Genomic DNA, 18,731 nt, shown 5'->3' on the forward strand with positions numbered 1-18,731 from the left:
CAGGAAGATAACAGTATTTTGTATTTGATCCCCTAGAAACAGGCACCTGTTCAGTTTATACTGAGCTTCATTGATTGTAAAACGAGTTGTCCATGTTGGTCTTTGATTTGCATCACTGAACTACAGGTAGGGTTGGTGGTCTAGCCTAACGAAGCAAAACCAGGAAGTGAAGAACACAGTGTGTGTGATTCCTGCTTCTGTACAGTACCAAAGATGGCCAGGTTGCCTTCAGCTGAGCTGTTTGGCTTGAACAGAGGAGCAGTAAAAGTGTGTTCAGTACCACATTCTGCCTTGTTCATGAGTTAAGTGCTCAGCAGTTCTGCCTTGGGTGAAGCACTCATTTAGGCCTCAGGTCATGGTGTTCCAGCATGGCAGATGGGTATCCAAGCAAGTGTGATACCTTCACCCTAAGCTGTGTTCTTCTGGTAGACTCACTCAGTCCCTTTTATGAGCCCTGATAAGAGTGTTCTTAATCTAAAATAGGATCGTGTGTGGTCTGGATTGTGACCTTTGTATACACTAATTCTCAAACTGCTTTGTATCCTCACATACAGTGCTGCACAGTCTGACTATCAGCAAGCAAACTACTGGGTACTCTTGGTGCTGAGCCCCTCTAGGTGTGTTCCCTTATAGACTTTGGTCCTCAGTCTGTTTAGGTGTTAACGGGTTTTTGGTTTTGGCTGTTAGGGGTTTTTTAATTAAAAAAAAAAATATCTGGCTTTCTCAGAAAGTGAAGATGAGAGGATAACCTGTTTCCACTCCAGAAGAACTGAGAGTGTTGGCTAACTGGCAGCTCCACAAAAGCCACACAGGTAGCTGGAGAAATAAAAAGATAATAAAAAGAATACTGCAAAGAGATGTAGAACAAGTGAAGCAGCAGCTGTGATGCAACGTCACCTGTAGTGCTTAAAATATCATTACGCAATTATACTTGGATCCTTTTATTGCTTTTTTAAAAGATAATACTATGTGTGTTACCTTTAACAATTCTCTCTAACTCCTGCTTAAGCAGGAGACACAAAATCTGTATGTTGTTCTTCATTTAATAGATTTTAGATACACTGGCACACTGGAATTTTAACTTACCTTTGGAAAAACAACAGCATCTAGAGCAGCAGGGTGGAGATGGCAATTCCATCTTGCAGGTTTGTTAGGTAAATAAAGTTTTATGTTCTTCAAAACACCGGTTGAAAACTGCTGTGTACACCCATCTCTGCCCAAAGGTGGCCCAATCATTGCCCAGGGTGGCAGCAGGCAAACTAAGGATCACTGCCGCTTTGCTGCTTCCCAGCTGAGACCTCCAGCCCAGAAGCAGAGGCTGGAGCACCATGAGAAGCGGGGGTGCAGTATGAGTGTGAGATGAGCAGTTACCGCCTTTTGCAACAAACCCCAGTGTTCCATGCACTGAGCATGTCTGTGGAGGAGAGGCAAGAACATTTCTCTGGTATCTCAGAGTGATACACTCACAAAACTGGTTTTCATTCCAGCTGGATTCCTGTGGAGTGGGCACAGCACTACGAAATCCTACAACATTTTCTAAAGTTCAGTACAAATGGAGGAGTTTTACTCAGACCAGATACCATTATTTCAATATGCCTAATGTATTTCTAAGATAACCCATCTTTTTAAAGGTACTTTGGTAAATTCATCCCTGTTTGGTCATTTCTCTGTTACCAGAATCACTTCATTGGAGTTGAACCACAGAGAAGGGGTGGGGAGTGTAAATAAAACAAGAACATTGTCGAATGAGTCTGTGCTTGTAGTAGCTTCTCCTACAAAAGGAATGGTGGACATACAGTTTGTTTAGTGGGAAAGGCCTCCCAGTGAATGGATAAACTGGTTAAACAGTCTGTGTGAGGCTTAAAACTAGTTGCTTGTATTCTAGTTTTTTCCTAGTGTAAAATCCCCCTTCCAAGGATTTCAGAACAAGTGAATGTTTGCAGTGTCCTTGTAAGGCAGATAAATACTATCATTTTGCAGGTGAGTAAATGGAACTGTGAAGAGTTTTGTTTTTTGATATCACAAACAGGTGGTGGCAGAGCCAGAATCAGAAGTCTCAGCTCTTCGTATGATCCTTCAATTAATGAATAGTGAACTTTCTTTTTGTTTTCACTTTGTTCATTTAAATTGTGGTTAAAATCATCTAGGTTTGAGAAACCTCCCTAGACCTCTCTTGGTGGCTGGTCCTTCAAGTTCTGGAAACACTGATGCGGATGGTGAACTTTTTGCAGTTCCTACAACTCTGCCACCCAACAGCCGCCATGGAAAGCTGTTCCTGCCCAGCAAGGAGGCAGAGCTGACCTTCCGGCAGCACTTGGATACAATCAGTGTAAGTGGGATGACTGAATGAAAGAAGTAGCATCTTGTGCCCGAGTCAGCTTCCAGTAGGCTTCCAATACAGCTTTTTTGGTCCATCAGAGGATGTGGCTGCCCTGTGAAGCAGTGCTTTCTGGTGTTGCACAAGCATAACGTTGTATTAGCTGTGATTAGTCAGGTTTTTACTCTAGAACTGTGCTTTGAAGTGACATCACCTCTTCAGACCTGAATCTGGATGTTATCACACAGCCTGATGAGACTGCTTCACTCTCTAAGCTGCTCCAGCAAATATAGTTGTCAGGTTTAGCAAGACTGATACCCTTATTACAATGCAGCTGATTTTAATAGAACTTCATTGCTGTATTGAATGCAAATATTTATTTTATTTTTAGATCTAAAATCTCAGTAGCCACTTAATAGCAAAGTACACTAAAGTTAAAGTAGTGAAATGGCTTTTTTGGGAGAAAACTTTTATCTCCATAAAACAAGTAAAAAATATATTCCTGGTGGAAAATTTTCCCTATTGTAGCAGAAAGAATATTCTACCCACAGTATTTTAATAGTTACAACTTTATTAAAAAAAATATATATATATATTTTGGGGGTTGTATTTCTAATGTATTTCCTGTTCTTGTCCAGATGCAGTCAGACTTCTTCTTACCAAAGCCAAGGAAGTTACGGAACAGACACTTGCGGAAGCCCTTAGTGGTACAGGTCAGAACACTTTGCCAAGTGTGAAATGCTTCTCTTGCTTCCTGAACAGAGATCAGTGAGGATATAGTGAGTGGTACCTACATGAAATAAAACACTGAACTTCCCTCATTCATCTGTTGGAAAAGTAATGCTGAACATAGGAAGGAAACCAGGATTTTAGTCTGTATTGTAACCAGCCATGTTTTATTTCATAGAATCATAGAATGGTTTGAATTGGAAGGGACCTTAAAGATCATCTAGATCCACCCCCCCTACATAGGTGGGGACACGTCCCACTAGACCAGGTTGCTCCAAGCCCCATCCAACCTGCCCTTGAACACCTCCAGAGATGGGGCAGCCACAGTTTCTCTGGGTAACCTGGACCAGGGTCTCACCACCCTCACAGCAAAGAATTACTTCCTAATGTCTCACCTCAATCTCCCCTTTCAGTTTTAATCCATTTCCCCTTATCCTGTCACTTCCTGCCCTTGTCCAAAGTCCCTCCCCAGCTTTCCTGGAGCCCCTTCAGGCACTGGAAGGTGCTCTGAGGTCTCCCTGGAGCCTTCTCTTCTCCAGGCTGAACACCCCCAGCTCTCAGCCTGTCTTCACAGCAGAGCTGCTCCACCCCTCTGATCATTTTTGTGGCTCTCCTCTGGACTCACTCCAGGAGCTCCATGTCCTGCTTATGTTGAGGGCTCCAGAATTGGACACAGTTCTGGTGGGTCTCATGAGAGCAGAGAAGAGGGGAGGAATCCCCTCCCTTGATCTGTTGGCCAGGTTGCTTTTGATGCAGCCCAGGACAGGGTTGGTCTCTGGGCTGCAAGTGTGCATTGCTGGCCCATGTTGAGCTTTATGTCCCCCAGCACCCCAAGTCCTTCTCAGAGCTCTTGTCAATCCATTTCCTGTATGAGGATTGTCAACTACAGTCATAGTGCATGAAGTAGTTTGGAAAAAACAAAAAAGCTCCTTTCTCATCTGGAAGGAGATTCTGCTGTGTCTGCTGGTGCTCATGCACACACAGCAGGTTCACATGGTGTCCTGGGCTGTTAGTGTCAGCCCTGTCAGCTCTACTGCAACAACATCTCCCTTTAGATATTTTTGCTGCCTCCAACTCGCTAGTGGCTGTTCAACTGGAGTGGATATAAACCCCTGTAGTGAAATAAACCAGAACAGTATCTGAAAGAACAACAGATTCTGGAAGAAAAAGGGACTTGCAAAGAGATGTATGGAAGAGGTAGCCCATTGTCATGGAACTTTGCTGGTAGGCAAGTTTAACCTCCCTAAGACTCTTCTTATAACCCAGCAAAAAGGCACATGGATCTGTGAAGCCAGGGATTTGTCTTAGGGACCTCTGACAAGTGGAGAACATAGGAGAAATCTAAAATGAAAATAATGGAAACTTATTTTGTAGAAACAAAGTTACCCTTTTGTCTCTTTTGTGTAGAAGACTAGGAGACCTAGATGTTACACACATACTCTTTTTGGTATTGACATATTCTGGTCTCTGTGGTTCCATGTGTTTGAAGAGCTCCCAGGTACATGCAGCTGCCTCATTAATTCATGCTTGTAATGGAAGGTCAGTTTGCACACAGACTAGATCCCATCCATAAGATCACTCCTATCCTATCCCTATTTGTGGGAAATTTGAAAATTACTGCAAGAATAATTTGAAAGGTTTATAGTCCTATAGCATTTCTTTGCCAGTTGTCCATGTGGAAATTTTCCCTTGAAGTTTACAGAGAAAGCATATAATTCCTGTCTGCAGCTGCTTTCAAGATTACATGGGCCCTACTGCTGTGTCACACCATGTAAATACTCTGCTTGTTCTGGAAGGCATCGAGAGCCCCTGTTCCTTAGAAGATGAGCTTTACCCTCTGTTCTGTGTTTAAGTATGTTGTGGTTTATTGTGTTTCTCTTACTTAGAGAACACTGCTCCCCAGGCCATCCGGAAATCCGTCCCAGCATGTCTGTTCCTTCTCTATCTTATCGAACTCATCCATTACAGGTGAGTCTGCAGATCTTCTCTCACTTTTATGGTGTCATGAGTTAGACTGGAAAGTGTCCCTTAAAACTGCATAAAGGAATGATTTCTGAAAAGGCAAAAATATCCCTTCAAAATCACCAAGTTCTTTAACTGTTGCTTGAGTCGCTTCCTGCAGGATGATGGGATTGTTCTGGATCATTGTTAGGCTAGTTGTGATTATGGTATAATTTTTTTCTCCCATTTCCCAGTATTGAAAGCAGAGAAGAATATGGAGTTCTCTAGAAGGAGACAAAATTTGGAAATAAATTATCATTTTTTTTCTTTAGGGTGTAATAATTTCTCTAGGTATTACAGTGGCATTTCCTAGTGCCTGGGATACTGTTTAAATATCCTATGGCATAATTGATACACTGCCCATTTGTCCTTTCTGCTGGTGCAGCCTTTGAGTACAATGGTCCTACAGGTGATACCCCATCTCAGCTTAAATCTGAGAATCAACCTTAAAGGTTTTTTTCATTGAAAACAACAAAAGCAGCTTCAACAACCAGCAGCACTTGCTGTTGCATTTTTATGGTAAGGTACTGGTTAGCTTGAAGTACTATTTCAACCCTGTTTTGTTCATTGTTGCCACTGCTTGCATTCCCAGAGCTTGCTACTGCTTGGAATTTGTTTCCATTGAACTGTGTTTTGCTCTTCTGTAAAGATTTAGATTTCATTTGTTTAAGAAATATTTAATCCTTCACTTTAGGGAGAGGTTCATTTCGGCCAATTCAGTCCTCACTGACTAAAGCTGCTGTTTCTCGTCCAATTGTGCCCAAAGTTCTTCCAACACAGGCTACCAACCATCTGTCTAGTAAGTAATTTCTTCAACAGAATGAGAGTCATAGTTTGCTGTGATCTCTGTGATGTTGTACTGTTGGTTTCTATTTCCTAGGTAAAATCATTAGTGCCTTTGGAAGTTAAACCAGCTGTGTTAATGGACTTCACTCTGTGTGGCAGTCAGTCATGGGACAGGCTGAACAAGGTTCCTTTGCTGTGTCTGACCTGCAGGCAGAGCAAGGGCTTAGAATTTGTACTGAATTTGAGCACTTCTGTGATGCTTAGTGTTAAGACCACTTTGAAAAGAGGTTGTGACATATTTGAAAGAAACTTATGGACAATTTATGTAAATTCCACAAGAAAAAAACCTGATGGTGTAGCCCAAGGAAATGCTGTCTTGCAAGAAGAGAATGGGTTGCATAGTTACAGTAATTAGTGAGATGAGATTAATGATTGCTTCTGGTTTACGCAGAGGATTTTCTGTGCTTGGGGAACATTTGGGTATTTTAATTGGATTTTAAAAGAGATTGCTGGAGGCAAGATAAAAAAGTAAAGCTATGTTGTTTTTAGAGCTCCTCTAGTAAACTGTAGAAAATTCATATCAAATACTTAACAATTTGCAGGACAATAAAAGAAAAAAAAAATAGAAGGAAAGAGCAGGGGAAAACAACTGGGACATTTCTGTAAACTTCAAACTCCGAACTGTTTTGATGTACCTGATACCTGTACCAGATACATCTGTTTTGTTGGAACAGGGCAGAAAAATTAAACATTTTAGCAGAAAGAAATGTTACTCTTTGTGAAGACTTAACAACTGATGTAGCTGATCAGATAATGACAATTTCTATTTTTTGCATTTGGTAAGTTTGGGCAGTTTTTTAAAAATCATCTTTTAGATGAGTCATGACAAATTGCCTGAAGGCAAAGCTTGTGATGTGTTTTTTGGTTTTTTGTTTCACAAAAGGTGCTATTGACTTGGCAGCTAAAAGTGCTGGTATCATCCCTGGTAGCCCTGTGCCTGTCCTGGATGCAGATGGTTTGTCAGGAGTGTCACCATTGTCACCAGATGGAGTGACCACGGTGGTACCAGGGCAGGAGTCAGCAGCAGCGCAGCAGAACAGAGGCTCCATTACCACTGTAGAGGTTGGTCTCTTGAGCATGCTTTTAAAAGTAGTTAAGTTTCTTGCTCTATTGTTTTGTAAAAAAGCTGTATCATTCAATAACCTTGCTCCTGGAGCTTGCTATTAGACACTTTTGTCATGGCAAACCCAGTCTGTGTTGTCCAGTGTGTATTGCAGGGTTGAGGGATCAAATCGTCACCTTGAACAGATTTCCATCCTATAGAACACCTTTCAGCTGGGAGCTGAAGTTGGCCTTCCAGAAATCTGGGCTTGAGAAGAAATAGTAGCATTTCAATAGACAGGAATTCAGGAGAGAATTTGGAACAAAACATGGACTTCTGGAGATGCATATGGAATGAAAACGGATTTCTCCTTGCTGTTTCTTTCATTGAGACCCAGATACATGTCAGTCCATGTCATTTTCTCAGGCAGTTGATGATTTGGAAAGGCATGATATGTAGAAGAAGCGTGTACAAAGGGCAGTGTACACTTGTCTCTTAACCTCCCCAGCTGTATTTTCAGCATCTCGTGTAGAACTTTGTCACTCAGATGATTTCTGCTGTGCTTTTAGGGCTCGGACCCTGGGTGTCGGGTTCCCTTCATCAGCCTGCCAGCACAGCAAGAGCAGGAGGCAGTTCCTGATGGTTTCCAGGTAGAGTCTGTGTTGAAAGAACAGTTGTGTGAAATGAGTAATGTTCTGAAAACGCTGCTGGTGTTACTTGTTAAACCCCCTTGTTCCCTGGTAATTGTGTACCACTGGTACTGTTTAGTGGGAATTGAAATCTCAAGCATCCAAAGAAATGTAAAGAACAAAATTTAGGAAAGGTGCTTAAATATGTATTGCTGCCTCTTTGGAAAAGCAAAGTGAAGCTGACAGACTCTGACCTCTGAAGGACAAACAGGTTTACATATTTCTTGACACACTGAAGAAGTTTGTAATTGCTCTGCTACATCCTGCATGTGTACTTTAGACATCACAAAGGGAGATTTCAGCAGCTGTCAGCCCTGCTGCTTGTGTGCTGCTAATGGAGGAATGTTGTGACTAAAACTTTAATTCTGACATTCTCTTCAGAGAATATCTTGTGTTTATACTGGATCCAGTAAGACGAACACTTTAGAAGCAGCTGTGGCAGCACCAAAGTTGTAAGTGGTGTCATGCCATCCCCCGCTTTCTTCTCCACTGAGATCCAGGGCCTTCTGTTTATTACTGAAGCCTCAGAATACAGACTTTTTTCTTTTTTCTTCTTTTTTTTTTCAGTGGAAGTACTTTTCACCCTTTCTGTGGCAGGTACATGGAAAGAACATCTAGTTAATTTGACTGGAGTGCATAAAGGAGAGGCAGATTTTATTTTATTTTTTTTGTTTCATAGCCATTAGGACATAAATCTAAGCATTACCTTGGTGATAGTGGGGCCTTAGGCTCTGGTTCTTGCTCTCAGGAGAGCTTTAGAAAAAAATACAGTAGAAAAAAATTACCAACAGGTAATGATGATTGTACATGATGAAGTACAAATAATGAGACTCCTTAAAAAAGGTCAGTTGAGTTTTAGGAAGTCTGGCTGTGAAGTGGAGTGAGTTAGCAGTTTAAAATAGTTCTAAACTTTTAAAGCAGTTATAGGGGTTTTTTTTTGCCTATACAAAGGCAAATTAGTACTTCATTATTAAGAACTGTCTTGTAGGTTCATCAAAATCGTGGTACGTTTATTATTATTCTTGTTCCTGTGATGAAGGCTGCATTAAATATCCTTTGGAATGTTACAGACCCGTATTTTTTCACATTATCTGGCAGGATGTCAGCTGAAATATATTGAAATTTACAGATATTTTTAATTAAAATAACTCAAGCTTATTATGTAAATAATAGTATATTCCTAAAATTTTAGCAAGATTATCTGCTGGATTATTAGTCCTCCTTTTGTTGTTGGTTTTTTTTTTCCCTTAAAGTTTGATTTTAATCTGATGCTTAGGAGCTAAGCTGTTGCTTTTCAGAAAGATTTCCAAGTCTTTCAATAATTAATGAACAATTCACTGTTTCTTTTAACAGGGCTCATCAGTCCTTTCTCTGTCAGAACTGCCCAAGACTCCCCTCCAGAATGGTCTTTCCACCCCTCCACTTCCCTCATCAGAGGCTTCCAGCACTCGGCTCTCTCCTCCCAATGTTTCTGCTCTCTTGGATATTTCTCTGCCTGGACCTCCTGAAGATGTGCTTTCTCAAGGAGAACCTGCCACTCAAATCAGTGACTCTATAATTGAAATAGCTATCAGCTCTGGTCACTACAGTAAGTCTGAGCTTAACTAAAGTCTTCCTGTTAACTTAAAAAAATCTGTCACATGTCAGGAGAAACTTTTCCAGGAAGCAGTTCTCAGTTGCTTGTTTTTTTTGTGTGTGGTGTTTTGTTTTTTTTTAATTAATATTATTATTATCTGTTGGAAATAATTTTATGTGCCTAGCCTTTATTTTCTAGCATATATAGGTGGGTTTTTCAGTTGTAGGTTTTTTTTTTCCTTTCTAACCATCAATTGGTGCAGTGTCCTGTAACTTTACTGCATTGACTGAGTCGGTGATTCCTGACATTGGCTTACAGGTGAAGGTGTTTCTCTCTCTCCTGCAAAGCTGAATGGCAGTGATAGCTCCAAAAGTCTTCCATCACCATCCAGTAGTCCTCAGCAGAACTGGATTGCCTCTCCCAGCCATGATCCTCAGTGGTACCCCAACGACTCCACAGACTCCTCTCTCAGCAGCTTGTTTTGTAAGTGCCCAGATGCAGAGAACTGCAACGAAAAAGCTCTTTCCTTTAAAAAAAACAACACAACCCCCCCAAAAAACCCAAAACCCAACAAAACAAAAAAAAACCCTCCTGCTTTTTATTAGAAGTGAGTCCTTTAGAAAATCATGAACCCAGTAGGATGTTTGTAGAGTTCTTCCCTTCTTGCTTTCATCACAACAGTGTTTCCTTAAATACCTTTCCTTTCTCTTTACAAGACTGTTGCTAGACTGGGGCCGGTACCTGGGGACAAATAATTCCCTGGCAGTTCTTTGTAGTCTGTTTGGAGCCTGACTCATCAGTTAGGTTGAGACATTTTGGCTGTTCTGCCAGAATGAGAAGATGTCCTTGGCTGTGCTGTTGGAAAAATTGGCTTTGTTCTGTGCTTGGTGAGCATAATCTCAAAGACATGAGATCACTGGATTTATTTGGGGTTTGGTTACTGGTTGTTTTAATTACTGTTGAATGGGGCTGGTGCAATGAGTCTCTGTACTCTTAGCAGGGCGCTGAGGGTGTTGGTGCTGATGATGCATAATTTCTAAGGGAGAGAAGAAATAGATGTCTGTCCTTCTACTGTTTCCTTGTCCTTCTCTTTATCCTCCCAATTGCAAATGTTGAGTGCAGTGACTCCCTGATGTGCCTGTTCTTTGTAGCAAGTTTCATCTCCCCCGAGAAGGGACGAAAAATGTTGCCAACTCCGGTTGGGACCACCAGTGGCACCTCCTTACTGGGACCCAGCCTTCTGGATGGAAACTCAAGGGATTCTTTTGTGTCACGGTCTCTGGCAGATGTAGCAGAGGTATGTCATCAAATTACACTTGGCTGGCTGCTTCCTTTTTAGTGCAGTGCTACTGTGTAGTGTCCATCATATCTTTCTGAGATACTGAAGGCAGAGATGCTTTGACATCTGCACTGCAGCGTGGCGTGGTCCTCACAGAAGGACCTGCCATGACTTGAGGATGCAGTGAACCAGAGCAGGGGCAATAACCTGTTGTGAGCACCTTTGACCCAGGTGCTTTTTGCTGAAGGAGGTCGTGTTTACCTTGTTGAATATATCCATGTTTTGACAGAAAGTTGTAATACTTCCCTTTTGTGTGTCCTGCTTTGTAGAGCAGGAATTGGAAATACTAAAGAGGAGAGAAAGATTAATAATAATGCAGCTACAGTTCAGTTGACGGACTGGTAGAAAAAACCGAATAGATGCAAAAGGAAGCAGCAGGAAATGGCTCATTCTAAGCTATCTGGGAGAATGGCAGAAGGTCCTATATGCTGCTGAGTTATTTTCTCTGTTTTTAGATTTATCCTCCTTTGAATTATTTCAAAGGGTAGAGTGAAGATCAGCAATTATTAAGGTTTTTATATGCTTGAGGACAGAGCTCCCTTTCAGAGGGGGAGAGCTCCTTTTCAGAGGGATGGAGACAGACTGGGAGAATGAGCTGCAGAAACCTTGTGGCATTCAGCCCAGACAAGTGCAGAGTCCTGTCCTGGGGAAGGACAGCAACATAGGCTGGTGACTGGCTGCTTGGGGAAGAGCTCTGCTGACAAGTACGTGGACATCTTGGTAGCCAGGCCCTTCACAGAGTGGCGGTGCATGGTGGGAGGAAGAGGAAAAAGCTGATTTGTGAAGGGTTCCAACTACATATGAGGAAAAACTTTTCCACCCTGAGGCCAGTCAGGCAGGGGAGCAGGTCACACGGAGCTGTTGTGCAGAGTCTGTCTTGAGAGCTTTTCAAGGCAAACATTGATAAAGACTTGAGTGACCCAAGTGACCCTGTTTTGAGCAGGAGGTTGAACTAGAGACCTCTTCAGGTCCCTTCCAATCTTCATTATATGTAGTTATCCTACACTTTACAGTTGTTGACTCAGTGTGACATCGTGTACATTGTAGCTTTGGGAGGCTTGCCCTGGTGGAAGGAAAATGTTTCTCTTTGCCCTTTGGATTTGGATAAGGATGTTCCATACAGACCTTGTAAACAGAAGCTGTAGTAAGCTCCTGCTGTTTTCATGTGCCCTGAGCAGCTTCAGACTCCACTTCCTGGCATCAATATAAAGATTCTGCTTACTTCGTGGTAATAAATAAACACAGCTGTCAAGGTGTGTGTTAATTAAAGGAATATATAATAATTTATTTGTGTGGATGTGAAGTGACATTGTGTCCCTTGATCTTGCCCCATTTTCTTCTGAAGGCAGTTTGTAGGCCACCATTTTAGGCACACCAGAGCAGCTGTGATGGGTTTGTGTAGGAGTCTTCAGAGGAAGCAAATATTGTTTAAAAATGGCTTTAATGATGGGAGAATTTTGAAAGACCTTTCATTAAGTGTCCTGCAGAATCAACTTTTATTTGCACATGCAGTTATTAGGTTAGAGGTGATACCCATGAAGTTGTTGTACACAGCACCCACTGGCATGCCTGGATACTGAATTAAGGATAGGTAGGATTGAGACTATGGGTTTTGTTTTGAAAGGCTTCTGTTTAGCCATGGAGAAGAGCTATTCTCTTAACTGAGATAAGGTATATATTTAATATGAGAGGCTGGGAATGAAAACAAGGGAGCCAGACTCTTCTCAGGACAAGAGGCAGTGGGCACAAATGGAAACAAATTACATTCCACATGAACACAAGAAAACTTTTTTTGCTGTGAGGGTGGTCAAACGCAGGAGCAGGTTGCCCAGGGAGGTGTGGAATCTCCATTTGTGGAGGTTATTCTGCACCTGACTAGACAAGGTCCAGGGCAGCCTGTTCTAGCTGACCCTACTTGAGCAGGATGGTTAGACAAAATGACTTCAAGATGCTCCTTCCAAGCTAAACAATTCTGTGAAATTTCCACTGACACGTAGATCTTCTTTTCTCTCATGTCTGTTCTAGGTGGTGGATTCACAGCTGGCTTGCATGATGAATGAGAACAGCATAGATTACATATCTCGTTTTAATGACCTTGCCCAGGAGCTATCAATACCTGAGCCAACCCGCAGGGAGATCCTGTTTGATGGAGGAGGTGGTGGCCCCCCCATTGGGGACCTCTCACAGTGAGTCCAGCATGCTGGTGGTGACTGTTTGGTTGAATTTGGAGCTTGCAGTGCTGGATGATGGCAAGGGCAGGTCACACAAAAGCAGCTGAGGATCAGTTGTCCCTGTCTTGTGCCATTGTTTCTAAAAGAGGAGCATTGTCTTCAAAGGTCTGAAGAAGTACCTGCAAGTCCTGGAATGTGCAATACACTGGGAACAACAAAACGTGAAATAGTATTACAGGAAACGGTGTGACCCTTGCATCAGTGATACAAGATGTCAGGTTTGTGGGACAGTCCTGGACTTCTACTTTGGAATGGCCTCAGCAAGAAGCTCAAGCAGAGAAGGGTATTGCCAGAAGCTCTCCCATGTGAATTAGATTTTGTGTAGTGATCAAAATGCCATGATTTGGGATCCACATGGATGTTGTAGAGGAGGAAGGGTGAGAATGGATATGGGAACCATTGTGCATCTTGGCATGTCCTAGTTGACATATCAGTCAGTCTGAAACTGAAGTTTCTTGCACTCGTTTCAAGGGCCCTATGACTTCATGATAAGTTCACTTTTATATACCACTCTGTTTCTTTGGCTGTGTTGTTTTGTTTGACCATTCTAACAGGTTCGTGTACCTGCTTTCTTGTTTCATAGGGGAGCTCTGATTCACCCTACTCCCAGACTGCATGGATCCTTGGGGAGTTCCCTCTATTTTTAAACCCCATATGAAAATTTTCATTGTCTTGACTGCACTCACATTCTCCACCTTGAGATTCTTCATCACATTGCACAGTCCATCCCATGAGTGGGAGAGTGCTTTCCTGCATTTCCTGAAGAATGGTTGCTTTTTAATTCAGGGAACATTGCAAAAGAGCTTACTGGAATCACTAGGAAAGCTTTGTCATAATTAGGCTTGGCTTATCTGGAAACCTGTGTGTATTGCCATCTTCCTTTACAAAAACTGAGGGTCTGCCTGGGAGAGGAAATAGGAAAGAATATTGTAATGCATAGAAACAAATAATATGTTAGTGCTAAAGTTGTTGAGATCTGTTTTGTGTCACAAAGAGGAGAGGTGTCAAGTCTTAGCTTAATCCCTTAGTCCTTCCTAATTTCCTTCTTGTTCTGTGAATTCCAGGTGCTCTGTAGTACCTCAGGGCATCATATTTCATGACAGTCACTCCCAGACACTTGTGGATCTGGGACTCCCTCTACTGAATCCCTATGCATTGAAAGTGAGTGTTTTAATATTTGAAAGACCCAGATCCTGGTATCAGCTTGTTCAAAGGAATATAAAGTTACTTTTTCTACACTTGCTTGTCTGTCAGTCCTACCTTAATAACTCAGGAGACTTTCCCTGCTTTCTTTCCTGCCAGTCATGAGATAGAATACCTTTATTGTGCCATTTTTAAAGCTCTTTTCTGCTTCTCCAGTAAGAGAATCTCCCTTGACTGTTTTAAGTAGCTCTGAACTTACCCAAGGGGCTAGTCCTATATAAACCTCAACTTTATATTACTAGTAAACAAACAGAACTTCTCCATTTCTTAGGCTATTATCAGGGGTTCATTTTCCAAACTTGCACTATACTTGGTGGATGTAGTTCTGGCTGCCTTTAGCTACTTCTACAAGGCATTTGTCTGGGAATTTCTTCATGGATCCTTGCTCATGATGCAATGATTGGATTTGCAGTTTTCCCAGTCACTTTACCCTGCTTTGTTTAGATTTTTTTTTAAACTCCTATATAGTTTGCCTTTATGCTTTCAGTCATTAAAATGCACCTTCTATGTGGTCCAAGAGCAGCCTTCATGGTTTCACTCCAAAACTAGTGACATCTGGATGACGTTCCAAGGCCCCACATACTGGGTTGCTATGTTCTCTTCAAAAGAGGAACCATACAGATGTGTAAAAACACTTGGACGTACCCTGCAAAGAGACAAACCTCTGGCAAGAAAATGATCATGACCAGAAGAACTGAGAATTTCAAATTTCATACCTGTGGGCTAACTTCTGATGCTGACTACACGTCATATGGGATATGAAGTAATTCTGTCATTATTTCTCTTCCATTATTCTTTCAGAGCCTGATTTGAGAATTCTGATGCAAGTATCAGGAAGTCTTGTAAAGCTAGAATATTAAAAGTTGAAGGCTGTCAAATGAATTAATGCTGAGAATTCTATCATTCTGAGCATCCACACTTGATATGGAGAAGGTTACCCAGTACTCTTTAAGAGTCACTCCTAAAGCTTTTTTAGTTGTTGTATTTAGCTCAGTCTTTCCCAGACTGTTTCTTGGTTTTGGCTTCTTTCATTAGTAATGCTGATTATCCTATATGCTGTAAGGACTGTACACCAAAACTGAAACAACTCTGAACTCCCGTTCTTAAGCTTCTGAATATTGAAAGACCAGCCTGAAGGCCTCCAGTGTATTTAGGTACCTTGACAAACACTTCAGCTTCTTTATCAATGCTAGTAATGGAGTGGATGTGACACTGGTTTTGATCCTTGTGTTGCCTAGAGTAAGTGCGTGTTGCTGCACCTGGATGGCAGAGAACCCCCTCATTGTCTGTCAGGACTTTCCACCATCTGGCACGGGGAGCTGAGAAGCTGCCCTTTCTCAGCCCCTGCAGCTGCCCTGGGGGAATGACAGGATTGTAGAATGAAATCAGTGTTAGTGGCTGCTTTTAATGATGCCATGAGGTCAGAAAGCTTTCATATCCTGAACCTTTGCAAGTAGACTTGGACCACCAAGCAATAACAAAGTGGAAATGACAGGTCAGTTCAGCACTGAGAATTGTGTGGTTAGAAATGTGTTTGGCATCAGCCTCTTAGAAGCTGTTAGAATGAAATGGAATTTTGTTTCAGAAGTGTAATGGTTTGCAAACTGCAGTTTAATAATAAAACCCTTTCAGGACAAGTAAATCTTATCAGGGAAAAACTTGAAAATCAATCATTGTAGTCATTTTGAATTGATGCAGAATTCATTATTATGTGAAAGGTCACTTAAACACACCTCTGATTCCACCAGTTCTAGATTGTAGTGGGTGTACTTTACAATACTGATCATCAGCAGTTTGTGCCTAAGACTGCTGAGGGAGAAGCTGGGGGCAAGGGGTGTAGGAGAGGTCTGGGGTGTGCATAACGGGCACACACTCATATACACACATATACGTATCTCTGTGTGTACATATATTTATGATTTTGTAAAACACAAAACTTGTACAATTTTCAATATTTCAGCTTCCCAACAGAAGTAACTAAATCCATGTGTGTTCCCAGGGCAGCCTGTCCTAAGCAAACATTCCAGCAGGTGACACTGAAATGCAGGCAGAGATGTTGTTGAGGGAAATGTGACTTTGTTGGCTCAGTAGCTTCTTGGAACACTGTGAGGTGGTTGAAGAGGACAAATGGACACTAACAGCATCCAGTTCTGGTATTAGTTGCTCTAGGCTTTCACCTGTTGGTTCAGTGACTATATATAATAAGGTCGAGTAGTTCAGCAAGGTGAGTGGCAGAAAAGTCAATATTTGTTGTCATCACAGTCTGGGTGAAAAGCATCTTGAGTATAACATCCACCCACATGTGCACTACTTGGGCTTTCTGCTGGGTGTTGCATCCTGATCACCCACACAATTAATGCTATTCTTTATCACTAAATCTACTAAGTATAGGAATACTAACTGTTTTTACTATGGCATTATTTAGCCTTTTCTTGACACCCCTCTTTATATTTCTGAATTGAATTAAATGGCTTGAATCAGATCTAATCTCTCAAGACGTCTCACTTACTGACTGTGCAGATCCCAGAGTGGAAATTAAGTTGCATTTAGTTTTTTACACTCAGACTTCGGATGCATTTATAAGGAAAGTACTGCACTTTTTTTTAACCTTTTCGAACCTTTGAATCTCTTTAATTTCACAGCAATTTGTAAATGTTAACTAAGAAACCTTGGCAAGCACTACGGCAATAAGTTATCATTAATTATTGAAACATGATAACTGCTTTAGAGCTTATGGTTCTGGCAGCAAAATTTAATGCTGTTTCTTTTAATAATAGTTAAGCCATATCATCTAAGGTTTCTGGCTTGTTTGAGATGTGAATTTGTTTTATAGATTATAAATATACCTATATAGTGTATGTATAAAGCAGAATGCCTGTCCTTACCAATTATTTTTTGTACCATATTGTAAATTATATTATTTATTCTTTACCAATTTTGGAAAAAGGTGTTTTGGTTATTTAATATAATATACAAAAGCTGTTAAACTTCCTCTGTTTAAATTTCAAATTCAACTTGTAAAGCTGTTTTTATTATTGTGCATAAATACATACTAATACTTGGTCTAACTTATGTCCAGTGTGTTGCTTGCTGTTCATGCCCTATCATATTTGTCCATATAAACTTTATTTACTTAATAATAGCCCATGGGGGAGGAGGGTGTAAAAACTTGTCTCTAAGGCCTTTAAAGGGGAAATTCCAGTAGCAGCAAAATCGGTGACGTAGCTTCTATTGACATCCCCATCCCAGAATTTTTCTGATTCTCACCGTGGTGAGAAAAGGTTTCGGTTGCCTTTATTTTTTTATTTTATTTTTTTTTGCCTAACAGGTTCCACCCCCAGCAGTGTCTAATAATCATGTGTGTCAGAAATGAGTCAGACCAGTGGGCTGTCTGCCCTGAATGTCCTGTCTTTGTCCACGGTCACCAGTAACAAGAGGAGGAAAGGGAGGTAAAAAGCAGAAAACCAACCAACAAAAAATCAAATCAAAACAAAAAAACCCCAAACAAACAAAACCACAAGCCCCTCCTTATTGTACTCTTGGTAGTATCTCGGTTTTGTTTTTTTCCCCATAGCTCTTTTTTCTTTCACAGCTCCAGGTAAGCAGGAACTTTGATGTAGTAGGTTGTATTCAAGCCATCATGTTTAATACAGGCACTGCCAGGAAAACTTGCTCACCCTCAGGACAACCAGGAGAGGTTGCTCAGCAAGGTTGTGCAGTGGCAGCCTAGATGAAGCTGGTTAGATGTAGCTCACCTCACTCCATTCTGTGCAGACCTCAGGTTTCCTTTCAAGCTGAAATATCCTGTGATCTATGGCATTAATTTGTACAATGGCAGCTATAGCTCAATTATGCATTGAGAAAGTGCAGTCGTGACCAGGAGTGGTGTTCCACCCTTGAGGGGACTGGTGCTGTTTAGCATCTTTGTCAGCAACATGGACAGTGGGACTGATGCCCCCTCAGCAAGTTTGCTGATGACACCAAGCAGTGTGGTGAGGTCCACATGCTGGAGGAAAGGGAGGCCATCCAGAGGGACCTGGACAGGTTAGAGGTGTGGGCCCATGCCAACCTCATGGGGTTCAACAAGGCCAAGTGCAAGGTCCTGCACTTGGGTCAAGGCAATCCCAAGGACAAATACAGGCTGGGTGGAGAATGGATTGAGAACAGCCTGAGGAGAAGGACTTGGGGGTGTTGGGTGATGAGAAGCTCAACATGAGCTGGCACCGTGCACTGGAGCCCAGAAACCGCCTGTGTCCTGGGCTGCATCAAGCACAGTGTGACCAGCAGGGCCAGGGAAGGGATTCTCCCCCTCTGCTCCACTCTTACGAAACGCCACCTGCAGTGCTGTGTCCAGTTCTGGAGCCCTCAAGAAAGGAATGACATGGAGCTGTTGGAGTGAGTCCAAAGGAGGCTAGAAAGAGGATTCTAGGGCTGGAGTAGCTCTGATCTGGAGACAAGCTAAGAGAATTTGGGTTGTTTAGCCTAGAGAAGAGAAAGCTCCAGGGAGACCTTAGCACACTTTCCAGTGCCTGAAGGGGCTCCAGGAAAGCTGGGGAGGGACTTTGGACAAGGGCAGGGAGTGATAGGATGAGGGGGAATGTATTAAAACTGGAAGGGGAGATTGAGGTGAGATATGAGGAAGAAATTATTTGCTTGAGGGTCATGAGACACTGGAACAGGTTGCCAAGAGAAACTGTGGCTGCCCCAACCCTGGCAGTGTTGAAGGGCAGGTTGGATAGGGCTTGGAGCAACCTGGTC

The 18,731-nt window shown here is 42.0% G+C and overlaps 1 protein-coding gene across 1 annotated transcript in view; it reads left to right on the forward strand.

Annotated features, from left to right (window-relative positions):
* Nucleotides 1-12,969, forward strand: part of CRAMP1L (Crm, cramped-like (Drosophila)) — a 44,537-nt gene extending 31,568 nt beyond the window's left edge. The window contains exons 11-20 of the mRNA XM_010005047.1: nt 2,148-2,329; nt 2,956-3,030; nt 4,933-5,014; nt 5,742-5,846; nt 6,777-6,955; nt 7,505-7,585; nt 8,978-9,212; nt 9,519-9,683; nt 10,352-10,497; nt 12,565-12,969. Coding sequence (XP_010003349.1) covers nt 2,148-2,329; nt 2,956-3,030; nt 4,933-5,014; nt 5,742-5,846; nt 6,777-6,955; nt 7,505-7,585; nt 8,978-9,212; nt 9,519-9,683; nt 10,352-10,497; nt 12,565-12,729 — 1,415 coding nt within the window. The 3' untranslated portion in view covers nt 12,730-12,969. The remainder of the gene's footprint in view (nt 1-2,147; nt 2,330-2,955; nt 3,031-4,932; nt 5,015-5,741; nt 5,847-6,776; nt 6,956-7,504; nt 7,586-8,977; nt 9,213-9,518; nt 9,684-10,351; nt 10,498-12,564) is intronic.
* The last annotated feature ends 5,762 nt before the right edge of the window (nt 12,970-18,731 follow it).

Source organism: Chaetura pelagica, unplaced genomic scaffold (assembly GCF_000747805.2).
Source record: "Chaetura pelagica isolate M959 unplaced genomic scaffold, ChaPel_1.0 scaffold309, whole genome shotgun sequence".
In the NCBI taxonomy this organism is placed as follows: domain Eukaryota; kingdom Metazoa; phylum Chordata; class Aves; order Apodiformes; family Apodidae; genus Chaetura; species Chaetura pelagica.